This window comes from Rhamphochromis sp. 'chilingali' (assembly GCF_963969265.1).
Source record: "Rhamphochromis sp. 'chilingali' genome assembly, chromosome: 4".
NCBI lineage: Eukaryota > Metazoa > Chordata > Actinopteri > Cichliformes > Cichlidae > Rhamphochromis > Rhamphochromis sp. 'chilingali'.
Window position 1 is genome coordinate 13,402,120 of NC_137948.1, and position 15,097 is coordinate 13,417,216.

The window sequence follows — 15,097 nt, forward strand, 5'->3', positions numbered from 1 at the left end:
CACACTGATTGGCTAGGTTTGGATTTCTCTAGACACCAGTGCTGAATTTCGGCTAGTCTGAGAAGACATACACTATATTGCTAAAAGTATTTATTCCCAAGTTAGTGTTCAAGTTACAGGTGTATAAGATTAACCACCTAGGCATGCAGTCTGCTTGCATTTGTGAAATAATGGGTCACTCTTGGGGTCTCATTGGATTCCAACATAGTGCCGTGATAGGATGCTACCTGTGCAACAAATACAGTTGTGAAATTTCCTTGATACTAAATATTCCACAGTCAGGATAGCCCCTTCCTGTTCCAACATGACTGCCCCCAGTGCACAACGTACAGTCCATGAAGACATGGATGAGCAAGTCTGGTGTGAACTCAACCTGACAGAACACCTTTAAGATGAATTAGAGCAGTAACTTCGAGACAGGCCTTCTCCCCCGGGTCTGCCTGCACAAATGCACTTCTGAAAGAATGGTCAAAGCTTCCCATAAACACACTCCTAAACCTTGTGGCCTTCCACAAGAGTTGAAGTTGTCACAGATTCAAAGGGTGGACTGACAGCATATTAAGCCTTTTGGATTAAGAATGGGATGTCCCTCACAGCCGAATACTTTTGGCCATATATGTTAGATAACATAAGCCTACCTGCAAATTACTTGAAACCCAATATAGCAGCTAGTGAGAAGACAAAATGTACCTTGCTTGCTTGTTTTCTGTCACTAGCAACATACAGACTAGAGCACTATTAGGTTTTGTTTTGGAGTCCTTGTGTGTTTCAATATGTATTATGCCAGTAGTTTAGTAGTGATTAGTGGGCTCCATTCCTAAAGAAATGTGATTCATTTTGTCTTTTGTGGAAGGCCTGTTGTTCTTCCCATCTGATGTTTGTTATATGTAAGAAACGTCATAAGGAATCAGGAATGTAAATGGACTACTCTCCCGGAGTACTCAAAGCACTGTGTACAACATGCCACATTCACACCCATTCTCACAAGACTCTAAACTGAGTGCTTTTCTAACGACATTCACACTCCAATGGACGCATCGGAGAGCAACTTGGGGTTGGTATCTTGTCCCAGGATACTTGGCATGCAGACTGGAGAAGCCAGCGATTGAACCACCAACCTTCCAATTAGTAGGTGACCTGCTCTACCTCCTGAGCTACAGCCACCCAATGTGTGTGTATGGGAATCTGGGTATTTTGTACAGAAGCACAAATCTGTCGCAAACCAATGTAAAACCGATCCATGTGTCTTTCCTTTATTACCTCAAGTTAGACTGCAAAAATGATCGTTTCCTAATACCTGCTTTCACATTAGGGTAGTGTTGCAAATTTTAATGCATATGCAGGCTTTGGTTAGCATACACAAAAATAAAGAAATAAGTAAAAATAAAAATGTTTCTTTTGACTTGAAAGTCAACCACAATAATTTTGAGATATACAAAGTAATATGTGACAGTGTTTGTGGAGTGAGAGAATAAAAGTGGCAGAGCAGGGGGGGAAATAGAAAGCAGCTGCATTATTTCGGCCCTTTGAAAGTAAACAGCATGCAACATGACCATGATGCAACAGCAGGAAACAAGAGGGTCACCATATCATTTGAAGTGTTTCTACCAAAGACAAAGACAGGCCCTCTGGTGCGCCACAGCTCACCTTAAATCTCTTCGAGGTATTTTTTCGATGTTTTGTAACAAACAGACACAGATAAATCCGGAAAGAAAACATACAGAGGGTACTAGGGAGAATGGGAGGAACTGCACTGCAAAGCAGTTTTTAATTCAACTTCTGAATTTGCTACAGGTGGGAGGATAAGATTCATGCACGGAGGGACACAAATTATTTATTTAGAGTTGATTATAGTCATTAATATAGTAAGAGAGGAGAGAAAGCGACAGAGGGAGAGACAAATGAGTGCCATTTATTATCTACATTAATCAACACGATCTCTGGTGTCAAGGCTGTGGGATGGAGGGAAGATGAAGTGGTAGAAGTGCTGATGAAAAGACATGCAAAGGTTGTGCCACACAGCTATACATATTTCTTTATAATTTAAAGCTTCAAACACAACCAAACAGCTACTGCCAGGCTTAACACAATTAGTGATGTTAGTAGCTTGGGGCAGGCTATGCGTGAAAACAGAAGTTATTATTCAGTAAACAAAATATATAGAGTATACATTCCTCTACACTTTATATTCAGCAAAAGATCAACTGAGGATTTATGTTTAAGGTAAATGTGATGTAATCAGTTCTTGTATTTTAAAAAAAAAAATTCCATGATTTTACTCTTTTCCTTGTCTTGGTTGGGTGCTACTCTCTTTAAAAAATATGATGTTTACCGTAAAAGCATCACACTGAGCAGTGCATGGCTTCACACAGCCTACTTTTGAAGACTTATGTGTAACTTAAATATAATCTATAAAGTATGTGTTCATGACTTAGGCATCAAACACATATCAAGGTAAATATAGCATGAATGTGAAGTTGATATATGATTCTCGTGGTCACAGACAGATTCACATTGACACAGCTAGTGTAAAGAATTTCAAACTGACGGCTAATCCAATGTAAACAGAGACAAGATTTTACAATGAAGTGTGGGCCCTTGATTTGTTTTGGGTTTTTTTTGCAAACTAAAAGTTTTATTGATATTATATTTCACACACCAGCTAAAATTAGAACAATTAATTTTAAGCAAGATGATGGCATATTTACTTATTAAACACATATTAATGTCATAGTTCCTAAACACCAGCTCTCTTAGAAATGATTTTATACAGATGGAAAATGGTGTGCTAAGAAAAAGTGAATGAAGAAATATTTATAGCTTATAAAATATAACACATATAAAGTTTTAATTATTTCCCAAAGAGACACTTTTTTCATCTGGTTCATGCCACCAAGCAGCTTTTTGTGGATATTTTATTGCCCACAAATAACAAATGTGTATTGTTTATAGCTCCATCCACTGCATAAACAATGAAATAATCTTGTAGCTTTTATAATGTTCTCTTCAAGGCATAGTTTACCAGGGAAAATATTCTCCAGTACCCATAATGTTGTAGCTACACAACATGGACAAAATAAAAAAAAATGTGTGCCATATAATATAATGCATCCCAATAAAACAACACTATACGCTATTACATGAGACAATTTTTTTCTCTCTCTCTTTTTCAGAAAGAGTCTTAGAGTGGTGACTATATGCCCGTCGGCAGTTAGTCAGATGCGAGTCTGGGTTTTGTAGAAATCTTTTTATTTTTCTGTTATTTTTTGAAATGTCTACCATACCCGAGTAAACAAACCCACAAAGTATGTCATTTAGCCATGGATAAAATCTATTTTGTAATAATCACCACTCCTAAGATAACTGAAAACATGACAGGCATTATAAGTTTTTTCATTTAGCGCAAATATTTATGTGGGTCTTGACTGCTGCATATGTGGATAACAGTTTAAATTGTTTTGATTACTAATTGCCTTTATTAAATCCCAAAATTGTCACTAACTTATTATAATAAAAAAATCATAAGCTATTTAAGATGTCTTTATTGAAATTGGAAAATATTATTAAATCCTGCAGTGCTGGAAGCAAGGAGAGAACGCTGATCTTTATAATACAACATAGCTGTTATTTTATTATTGTGTCCAACCACCAACAGCATGAAGGCCGTAATTCAGTGGTGCAGAAGAATGACTTGATATGGTCCATTAAATCCATTCCTCGGGGCATGCCTACACATATGGGCAAGTTACGAAAACAATATTTGCCATATTGAAACCCAAACTGTATGCAGACAATTACACTTTGTGCAATTAAAGTGCAATCAAAAGGATAAATGACAACAATGCCAGTAAATCCATGCCTTTATTGAGTCCTTGATGGTCCCTTAAGTGTATTACAGTTTGTTAATGTGCTGCTCTATGTATTTTTAATTGCCTCATTATAGCCATTGATTTGATCTTCGAGCTGCAGCAAAATGAGGAAGACGTGCTGTCTGAACTTTGCTGGTAGGGTGAGGGGAAAGTCATATGTAGAAACAGACTATTTGGTATCTTTGTATTTCTCATCCAGCCAAGCCAGGAAGATCTCTCTTTAGCCGATAATATGATCCCTGCTTAATATGATTGTTATGTACGTCATTTGTTTCTCAGAGGGGGATTTGAAAAGATGTAGATTCATAATTAGACTGTGTGTAATGGAACAATTGAATTTTATGCAAGGCTTTGCAAGTTCTCATTCCGCACACTAATCAGAAACCAATTTTAGCTGGCATTCAACTGTTTAACTACCATGGAAACACCATGTTACTGAAAAGAATGAAAGCTTTTGTTTTTTAAGTTTAACAGCTATATAATTTGTAAGGCCAATAATGCAGAGCTAAGTGCAATAACTCATAAAAATAATCTTACTTTCTACAACAAAATTCCCACCAATTTTACTACAAGTTGTTAATTATCATTAATATTCTGTATGGCCTTTGCCTTTTAGCCCTCTAATTTTACTGCTTTGATAAGCCGCTTTTTGAGCTACTTCAGCCAAATGCCAGAGTGATTCTGCTAAGATAAAAGGGAACATAATTAGTATAAGAAGGTAAAGATAATGAAGTGATAAATGCAAGTCTGAGTTTAGATGAAGGTCAGTTGGGAAATCATTGGTTTAATATGAGATGGAGGTCCATGCATGTCTAAAACGTGAAAGGTAAAAATAACACAAGAAAAAGGAAGGAGAACGGCAAAAGAAAGAGGCATGTGTGTGTGAATTAAAGGATGTAAAGGGAGGTGGAAAGAAAGAAATTTGATATTGAAAGTTTTTTATTAAAAAAAACAGACATGTAAGCAACTTTTCACCTGCAGAACATTTTTTAATGTGCTCTTTCTAAATCACAGATTATTCTTCACCCAAGACTAACTGTGACTGAATAAGAATATTAGCAATAGCAAGAGCAGCAAGAATATTAGCTGTAATACAGAGAGCGAGAGAGCGAGAGAGAGCTACAGACAAATGCAACCACATTGGTAATGAGCGCTATCAGTACCTTTGCATCAAACAGCACAACACGTGTAGGAAAATGAAAAGTCAATAGCCAGAACCTAAATGTACACCCACATAAGTTGTAATGAATGCCAGCTTTCCCAATGGACAGATGCACAGGTAAATTAAATGGAAAATGTGCTGTGAACAATAATTGAGCTGACCAGCTAATGGAGATGTCAATATTATAGATGCAGTGTTTTATTTGTGTTTAAGATTTAGGTCACAGACATTTAAGAGCGTTGCATAATATTTCAGAGAAAGTTGTACATTTTAATTGTTGTACACTTCAACAAAAACACACTTCCCAGCTTGCATGAGTTTAGAATAACTTTTACTTGTTTCCTTTGGTTCAGGTGCCTGCAGTGTGCAACTTGGCTGCACTCTGCAGGCTGCGTACCAAATGACACACACTTCATAAACAAGTGTGTGTCATTTGGTGTGTGTCATTTCAAAATTCATACAATTTTGAAAGTTGTATGAATCATAAAATGTCCTCTATACTACAGTATACTCCTCTGTACTACACAGAGGAAAGAAGCTCCTACGTCCTCTGTACTACATCTTATCAAACTCCCACGGGCAATACTATGCCCACTTACACGACTTGGAGAATATGCAACAGGTAGTTGCATATTAACAAATATGCATTAACAAATTACACTACATTGTTTTTTTTCGCAAATTCCCAACATGAATGTGTTCTTTACATTCAATGTAGTGCATTGGTCTAACATATTCATTATTCATCTGTGTCCCTGTGTTTATAGAAATTCTGGCCATTTTTGCTAATTGGAAATACAAAAACACAACCACATTAGTATAACGTGGGTGCATTCTGCAGACCCCTCCTCTCCTTCCCGCACATCCCACTCAAAGAAAGCCTAAGCTGCCCCAAGTGCCTGTGTGAGCTTCACTCATGCAGGCAATAATTAAAATTAGTTTACTGTCTGTCAGACTGCAAATGGCCAAGATAATAATAGCAGTAATAAGCCCAGACAATAAAAATAATAAGACTGGGAGGTGGGATGTCCATTAATGTGTATTAACATGCCTTACAATTCTATGGGTCCCACACTACCACCACTACAGGGTAATTAAAGGATACAATGTATAACAATGTAAGAATAAGCTCTTCTTTTTTTCCAATCAACCAACTACGACCACTTTCTCTGTACTGATTATAAGGTGCTATTTTATATAAGTAATGTACACATTCTCAACTTAACTCAACCACTCACAATGCAATAGGAAATAGTCTTTCATGCTGCACAACTGCTTCCACAATGCTGTTTAGACACCACTCCACAGCCTGTAATGTTGGAACATGATCACCTAGGTGGGTGAAAGGGTATGGCTTCAAAACTCCAAGTTCACTCATCATCTTTATGGTTGGCCATTGAGAAGACAGAGATGACAGGTTCTCACTCACATTAACGAGCTGACAGCAACACAGCGGATGAGAGGGGATGGAGGGATGAAAGAAAGAGAGCAATAAAACAGAGACGAAAAGCCCAAGGCCAACAAATGTACTCAGATCTTCTCAATCAAAAGATGATGCTTCAGGAGGTTGCAAGCTAAAGGTAGAAGAAGGGCTGTGTGTTTTGTACGGTATTTCTCATTTAAAATACGACTAATTACATAATATGAGCCCTACCTGAATAAATAATATTTGTTTTAACATCACAACACATTTTTTTTCACCTAGAGCTAATATATGACTTTAATCCCAGTCTTGCTATCCATTCATTTTTAAATATTTGGAGCTTAGTTCTTGTTTTTTTCTTATTCTTCTGTGCAGATTTAACAATCCAGTATATAATGAGGTGTCAGTGTACCTGTGTCTGGATATTAATGCACTACTCCAAACATTTGTGGCCATTTTACCTTTCCATACCACTAACCATGATGATCTTGTACCTCTTGTACAAGCTAAAGCAAGCTGTTCCTCTGGTGAGTTTTAGTGATGAATACTAATAAGGAGGTTGCTGAAGTGGAACTTTTCTGCTTCAGATTTGGCAAGTTTCTGGTGAGTGGAAATAACTGCCTTACTTTAAGAACTGCTGAGAAGCTGTATGAAGAGAGTGAAAAGAAAATGAGGTTAGAGAGGATGGATGTTTGTATTTGTGTGTTTTGTGATAATTCTGGTGATGAGTCAACACAGAAGCAGCAGCAGGATGAGACCAAACGGTTGTGCTGCTAGATAGAAGAGGCTCCTCAAGAAGATTCATTCCCTCCCCTCTTATGTTATTAGTCAGTCTGTGAGAACTTCAAAATGTGATCATATCTGTGGGTTTTTTTTTTTGTTATGTGGTTACTGCTAGATCTCCTACTGGCATGTGCCCTGTGTTTAAGGATTCGAAGCTCTAAGCTAGGGGTGTGGAACTTCAGGCCTCGAGTGCTGGTGTCCTGCAGGTTTTAGATCTCACCCTGGGACAACACACCTGAATCAAATGGTATAAATAGTTCATTACCAGGCCTCTGGAGAACTTCAAAACATGTTGAGGAGGTCATTTAGCCATTTAAATCAGCTGTGTGTGTAACAGAGGGTAACAAGTACATGTCTGACCAAACCTGACCACTGCAAACAGCCTGACTAGGCTGGTTGCAGTGGGTTCTCTAGCTGTATAGTTTGAAAACTGGCTGATTCTACTGACTGCAAGACAGGCACACGGATACTTATTCAGACACACATAAGCATTAAAATGCTTTTCTTAGTGAGGAAGGGAGCTTTAGGGGGGGTTTTCACAGGAGGAGGTGATCTGTCAGGAATTTCAAGCCCTTGAAGTGTCAGAAATGGAAAGTCTGTGTATATCGATACTGCAAGTGCCCGGACGACCTACAGGAGATGAATATCTATATGCTGCATTAACATCAAATGGAAGACTTTGGATGAGAAGTTTCTGCCTCAAAATACCATTTATTTCACCTGTCAGACTGCAAATGATGTTTCATGTCTGCAGCAACCTGAATTCTGGCATCACCACCAACCACCCAAAGTCAAGTCTTGCTTTTAAAACACTGGTCTTCTAGGTCTGAGAACTGAACCAATATAGACTTGCCGACAGCTCCTTTGGAAGATATAGTAAAAGTTATTTCCCCATTGATCTGTGACGTGGGAATTCTGTCATTATGGTTTAGGTTTTAGTTTTACTATCATTGGTCTTATAAAAAAAAAGAAAGAAAGAAAGAAAGAAAACAAAACATAATACTGATCTTGTGAATAGATTCATTCATTCAGAAAACAGATGATCAAATTGTTGCTTTTAGGATTTGGCTACATTGTGACATTTGAAAGTCGCTACCATGAGAGGACACAGTATACTTTGGTTTATTCTTTGGTTACACTTATGCCCCAGTCATCACATCCAGTTTTAAAATGCCACAAAGTATCTATTGTGAACAAAACCAAAATGAAAAATGATTAAAAATAGATCCTACTGTGTTTTCCATGTTTCAGAACCATAATATATAACAAAAATAATTTGTTTTTCAAAAAAAGCAGGAATTGTATATTAGAAGAACAGAAAACAATGAATTGTAATAACATAAATAATAACATAAAATAACATCCATCCATCCATCTTCATCCGCTTTATCCGAGGCCGGGTCGCGGGAGCAGCAGCCTAAGCAGAGAGGCCCAGACCTCCCTCTCCCCAGCCACCTCCTCCAGTTTATCCGGGGGAACACCAAGGCGTTCCCAGGCCAGGCGAGAGATATAATCTCTCCAGCGTGTCCTGGGTCTGCCCCGGGGCCTCCTCCCGGTGGGACATGCCCGGAACACCTCACCCAGGTGTTTTTAATAACATAAAAAAGCTGACCAGGGCCTTTTGTGATCTATTTTTAATTTGATTGTGTGCCAAATATTTTCAGTGGCTGACTGGTCTAGACTGCAGCAGCCGGTTTATTTTTTACCAAAGAGACATGCTGTTGTAAAAGGTTCAGTCCTGCTATAATAGGCAAGGCCTTTGCTCAAACTTGGCCTTCCAGTCATTTGGATGGTACCACATACTGATCCAAAATGTATTTATATTTCCATATCTTAGCAACAATGTGGATCACATATAAAATTAGGACATACATAGTTATCACAAAACACTATATTTTATTTTATTTTTTTAGAAACACAGTTGCATATCAAAATATGATGTCAGCTATATCTTGTATAAGTATGAAAATGGTGGCAATCATATCTTACATTAGATTATATTTTGGAATCAGTGCACAGCCAGACCTCATCAAACATTTCATTTAAACCAATCAGACCGAATCAAAGGCAAGGAACAGGGTTTTAGTGGATAAAAAATGCCACGGGGTTAAAGACACTGGGAATTGGGTCAGTATTAAATTGAAAAGTCACACAACACACAATGAAAGACTGGGGAATTTATATGGCAAGTAGCAGGACCTTGAGTCAGATTTTTCCTTTTAAAAGAATCAGCATTACAAACATTTGAGACGAAGTAGCTAAAAAAAATTATTTTAATGTAACCCTTTAAAGCAGTTTTGCGTAACTATATTTAAATCCCTGTAGAACCGGAACCACGTAAGCTAGCGCAATAATTTACTTTTTGCATATGAAACCGGAGGAGTTGTACTTACATCTTATGCCATCAGCTTGTCCTTGGTCACGGTTTCCTTCCACACATAGCTTTGCAAATACTGCATAAAAAGCGCTAGCAGGAACAAAAACACAATATTCCAGAAACACGCTTTGCTGATCCGATCAGCTGTTTGTAACACTTCCCACATTGAAACAGACATCAGCGCAAATGATGGCATGTCCGCCATTACCTGCCCGAAACTGGAAGTGACGTCATTTTCGCGGAAAATGTAGTTTTTTACTTGTAGGCCTTAAAAGCCAATGCTGGTGTTTTTATAAGTCATGTTTGACTTTATGCTTTTCTGAATATTTGCTGGGATGCTTAGAACTCCAATTGCACTACTTAAAATAGTTTATTTTGATGCACATGCTGTTTTCTTTGCAAATTTGCATCATAGGATTGTTTTTCATTTTTTCCTGCAGTATATAAAAATTGGTGTATCTCAAAAATAAAACTATGAAGACACTCAAAATAAATTTCCTGCTGTTGTAAGCTATTTATTGCAATTTTTTTGCATTTAAAGTTTTGAGGGATAAACCTCTTAAATTTCTCCAAGTAGAAATATACGTAAAAAAAACCAAAAACGATTTTCAATTATTTTGTAGTTTATTGCACTTTTTTTGCAATTCATCTCGTTACTGTGGACTTAATGCATACATATTATTATAATATGGGCTATAACAGTTGTATTGATGTATAGCAACTTGAAATGCTCCCTAAAATGGAACTATAGCATGTAAAAATATAAAGTAAGCTCTGGCAGCCTTGGTTCTATGGTAGGTCTTAAAGGGTTAATAATATTGTTTTTTCTTTTTTAGATATTACATTGAGGTTGACCTCCCTACACTGGTCAACCACAGAAAGATAAATATGACATCCAGACCAGAAAATAAATTCAAAAAGCATATTTATCTTTATGTATTAACTTATTGCTTTATGGGTATAGTTTCCCACAGCTTTTCATTCATGACCTTTTTAGTGAGTCCCCTGAAACATGCTATATAGACTACATGTCATGGTCCTGAGTCTGAGGACTCAGTGTTTTGTGTTTCCTTATGCTTTTGTTCATTCCGAGTGTGTATTCTGTTGTGATTTTGCCATTTGTTAGGTTTCTGTTCTTTGCCTGCCTGCTCCCACTTCTCTGTGTTCCCTCTGTCTGTCCATGGTGTTATTGTGTCTGCTCATGAGTCTGCCTGTCATGTTCAGTGTCCTGTCTGATTCTCTGTGTCTGTTAGTTTCCTGTTTTATTCTGAAAGTTCATGTCTCATGTCAGTGTGTTCAGTTTTACCTCTCCCCTGTCTCGTTAGCCTTATTGCTCCCAGCTGTGTCTCCCTCCTGTGGCCCATTCCCTGATTACTCCCCGTGTATTTAAGCCCTGTGTTTTCCTGTGCTCTCTGTCGCGTCGTCTGTTTAACTCCGTGTCCGTCTGCATCATTCTGTGTAACCTGGTGTTTAGTCTGCGTCTCTCCGCCATCTTTCATTGTGTATTTTGTTCCTCCCCCTGTGCGTGTTTGGTTTAAGTTGAGTTCTTTAGTTTTCCCCAGTTTAGGTTGGTTTACTCCCCGCTCTGCTCCTCCTGTTTTTGTCCCCTTATCACCTCTGCAAATAAATATTCACTCGCACCCCAGTCAGTGCCTGCATCTTGGATCCTTTACTCAATTCACCACACGACTGCTGTGCAGCCGTGACACTACATGTCCTTTGAGTTCTGTATTCTGTAGGACATTCACTAATTCAATAAGAGCTTGGAAAGATGATATAGTCAAGACAAAAGCCCAAAAAGCCCGGCTCTCAGCCTCAGTGAAACACGCCAATGGAAACAGATAGCATTCGGTTTGCAAAACAGAAAGCAGTGGAATGTATTTAGGAATTCAAGTACAAACAATGCCTTAGAGAAATGATCCGGTTTGGAGGTTGTTTAAAGAGAAAATCTTGTATGTCTTTGGTGTATGTCTTACCCACAGTTAGCTGACCAGTCAGTTGTCCCTGTTCATTCCGAGCATTGACAGTCACATTTCTGTCTGACTGGAGGATCAGTGGACTGTCCTATAAAGAAGAGGAGAGAGAGATGACTAAAAGAACATCAAAATGTAGATTTATTGGACTCTCACAAACATAACCACGAATACCAAAATAGCTTCATAGTTTTCATTTACACCTATTTACTTTACTTTCTGTCTGTGCCTTGTAGGCTCTTGCTTCACTGGACACCTTTCAACCAACCAGCCAGTACTGTCATAACTTGTATCAACCTCCACAGTTCACTCTTGACTCCCTCTCCTCTCTGCCAGCACCGGATCCTTTGCACTCAATTTACATAATCCATTCAAAATGGCATCCATCTGTGATTGTGTTTGCTTGTGTTGAATTGTGTGTATGTCTGCGAAAAGCCAATTATTCTCAACCTAAATGATATAAATACAGCTGTGACCCTGACCTCTGCTTTCCTCTTTTAAAGTCTGACTGGGACAACTTTGGTTTACATTGAGTGGATATGTGTTGCAATGAATGCAAACCTGATGTCTGCCATTTTCATTGGCTTACAAAAACAATCTAACATCGCTCTCTCTCTGGGTCCTTCTCTCAGAGCTACCTCGGCTGTCGCTCCCAGCCCTTCCCAGTCTGCTGACTCTTCCCACTTATATACTTAACCAAGTTTCCACCTCTTTCATTACATCTCTGCACTTGCATCATTTTCTTTTTTTATTCTCTTCCTCTGCCCTGCGTCTCTCACTCTTACCCTTTAAATTGCTTATTTGTTTTGGCTGCTTGAAATGAATAGCTCACAGGTGACCCAATTTCTCTGTTGATTTCCCCAAATTAATATCTTGCTGCATTCTGGTCTGAATTCCAAATGAGTATTGTGTTAAAATTGGAAAGTCGTTGATCCGTTGAAATGGGGGGGGGGCCCTTTCCATCCTCTTCTGACTGAATCTCCCTCATTCACCCACCCATTCTCTGTCGTGCTATTTGTTATGGATGGATATTTATTGTTCTGCTTATGCAAGTGAAGACCAAATTCCTAATATGGCACACCTGTCTGTGTTCTATTTTAGAGCATCAGGGGCTCCTGGGAGTCACGAATGCAAACATGAACATAAGTGTTATGGGTACACAAAGTTATGAACAGACACACACACACACATACAACAGCCTTACACGTACACAAGACAACATGTGGCAAACAACGTTTGCGTATGACTGTACACCTCACATACACACTTTGATAAATGCACATTCTAGATATGAACACATGCAAACATTAACACCTGAAAGGGCACTTAGGTGCAGTTCAAAGCACTCAAGCTTGTGTGCATGTGTACGCAGAAACACATAATCCACTCATACAGACTCGGGTAACAAATTTGCTAAACAACAAATGAGTGCTCCACTCAGTTTATTGTGCAATGCGTCTCTCTTCTATTTCCTAACACATGTATGCTGGATTAATTATTTTCAACGGGGCGTGTGATAGGCTTCACTGTATTATCTTTCCACTCTGTTAAAAGCGAAGGGTGCTTTGAAAACTATGACAGATGTAATATGCCTTGAATCATTCCAGCTCAATGGGCGGTGTGGACGAACATGCCTGGTCTTATTGTGTTAGCGCAGGACTCTGTCATTTTAAATCGCAACCATTGATGGGAAGTCTTATTCTATTAAATGCATATATAATCTATGGATATAAAGTTTCCAAATAATGACTACGTGTTAAACAGTTGCTAACGTCGTTATACGACAGCTGAATGTTGCCCACGATGTATGAAAAAGTAACAATACTGTCTTGTCCTTCTTGATGAGAAAATTGTCAGCTCCCCCTAAAAGACATTAGCAGTAATCAAAGACTGAAAATCAAAAGCTTTTCGTCACTTGCATTCCTAATTCTATTAAAATAAGATCTTTTATTCACTCATTTGACACACAATACCCCAGTGTGCAGCCTTTATTATCTCTGTAGAAAATAAAGGCAACATTTTTACAATGTATTATCTACCCATAGCGCCCACTGTAGTAGTTCAGAGCATGTTCCTACCATCTGAAGAACGCTCTATAGACGCAGTCTTCAGATAATTAAGGGCCCAGGGCAGCTGCTTTATAAATACTCAACCTGCTGTTACTGTTTGCTTCCCTTAAAGCTACTAAGAGAGTGCTGCAGATCAAGTTTAAGAAAAACCTCAGTTTCAGCAATCATAGTTCATATTTAGTATGAATACTAATTGAGTTACCATTTGGTGATGTTCAGCTTTGCCTATTGCCCAAAACCTATGCCACAAAAGCACACAAACAGCAAACAATAAGAGTTGTTTGTCTCTTTGCTAGCAGTGACACCTAACACTGATCAAACTAGCTCCAATTTACCCAGAACAAGAAAGCACCACTAGTAGCCTGAACAGTATAAAGGACAATTATATGCAAAAACTGGCTCCTTTAAATATGAGCTAGGCCTCTAGCAATAAACAAATAAATAAATAATTTTAGTCTTGTTTGCATGGAAAAATACACACATTTATCCTGAGATAAATTTTGTTCTTTTCACACTTTGCAAGTTACCACGGAGTTACACACGCACACACATATACACACATATACACACATATAAAACTAGTGCTTTTAAAACAAAATTTTAGGGGGGAAAAAGTTTACAATGAAACAATAATAAGTAACAAACTTTATTTTAGTGAAGTAAATTAGCTATGGTTGTCAGATTGTGCTTTTAAAATTTAAAGACATTGTTGCGGTCCGCTAATTTATTAGAGGACACATTTTGGTTGGAGCAACACTGAACCCTTACACCAGGGTAGCAAGAAAAAGGTATAAATAAAAGGAAAAACAAATGTATACAATGTGTATCGTATCAAATGCATAGAAAACAAATCCACCAGTACTAGTGCAAAGGTATAGCGTGGAAATATCCATACATATCTCACATATGCTTTGTGTTGTTCATCCATTATTGTCCCTCTGGTTTTGTTGTTAACGTCTCACTCATAAATCTCATCGAATAATGCAAACTATGCACTGAGGAACAAATACAGTCACAAGCACCATACTCTCTCTTGCGAGCTGACACAACATACACCACTGCACCATTAATTAAGTTAATAGTTAAATTTTTGCTTTGATTATGGATACAGGCATAGGGCTGCCAGCCTGAGGTAGCCAATGTAATTAGTCAGGTAATAATAAGCTGTAGACGGGTGGCTCATCATCACAGCCTCCAGCCCCCAGTACAGATGGGTCCTAAAAGCAGCTCTCAGCTCTCCTGTTTCATTGGTATGTCACTGACTGCCTGACTAGTCTGGTCAGGACACATGGTTCAAAAGTGATTTTTATTTAGTTATTACTCCAGCTTTCAACTCTCCTATCTGTCTCTCATGATTGGTCTCACAAGCGGTCTAACTTCATACATTAGCTGTTTCGATAGTAATATAGTCAAGCCTCATACAAGATGCATTTGACTGATT

General features: G+C 38.2%; 1 protein-coding gene across 1 annotated transcript in view; it reads right to left on the reverse strand.

Annotated features, from left to right (window-relative positions):
• Positions 1 to 15,097, reverse strand: part of LOC308394739 (zeta-sarcoglycan-like) — a 378,502-nt gene that overhangs the window by 82,565 nt on the left and 280,840 nt on the right. Inside the window, exon 4 of the mRNA XM_080879204.1 lies at positions 11,591 to 11,678. Coding sequence (XP_080735330.1) covers positions 11,591 to 11,678 — 88 coding nt within the window. The remainder of the gene's footprint in view (positions 1 to 11,590; positions 11,679 to 15,097) is intronic.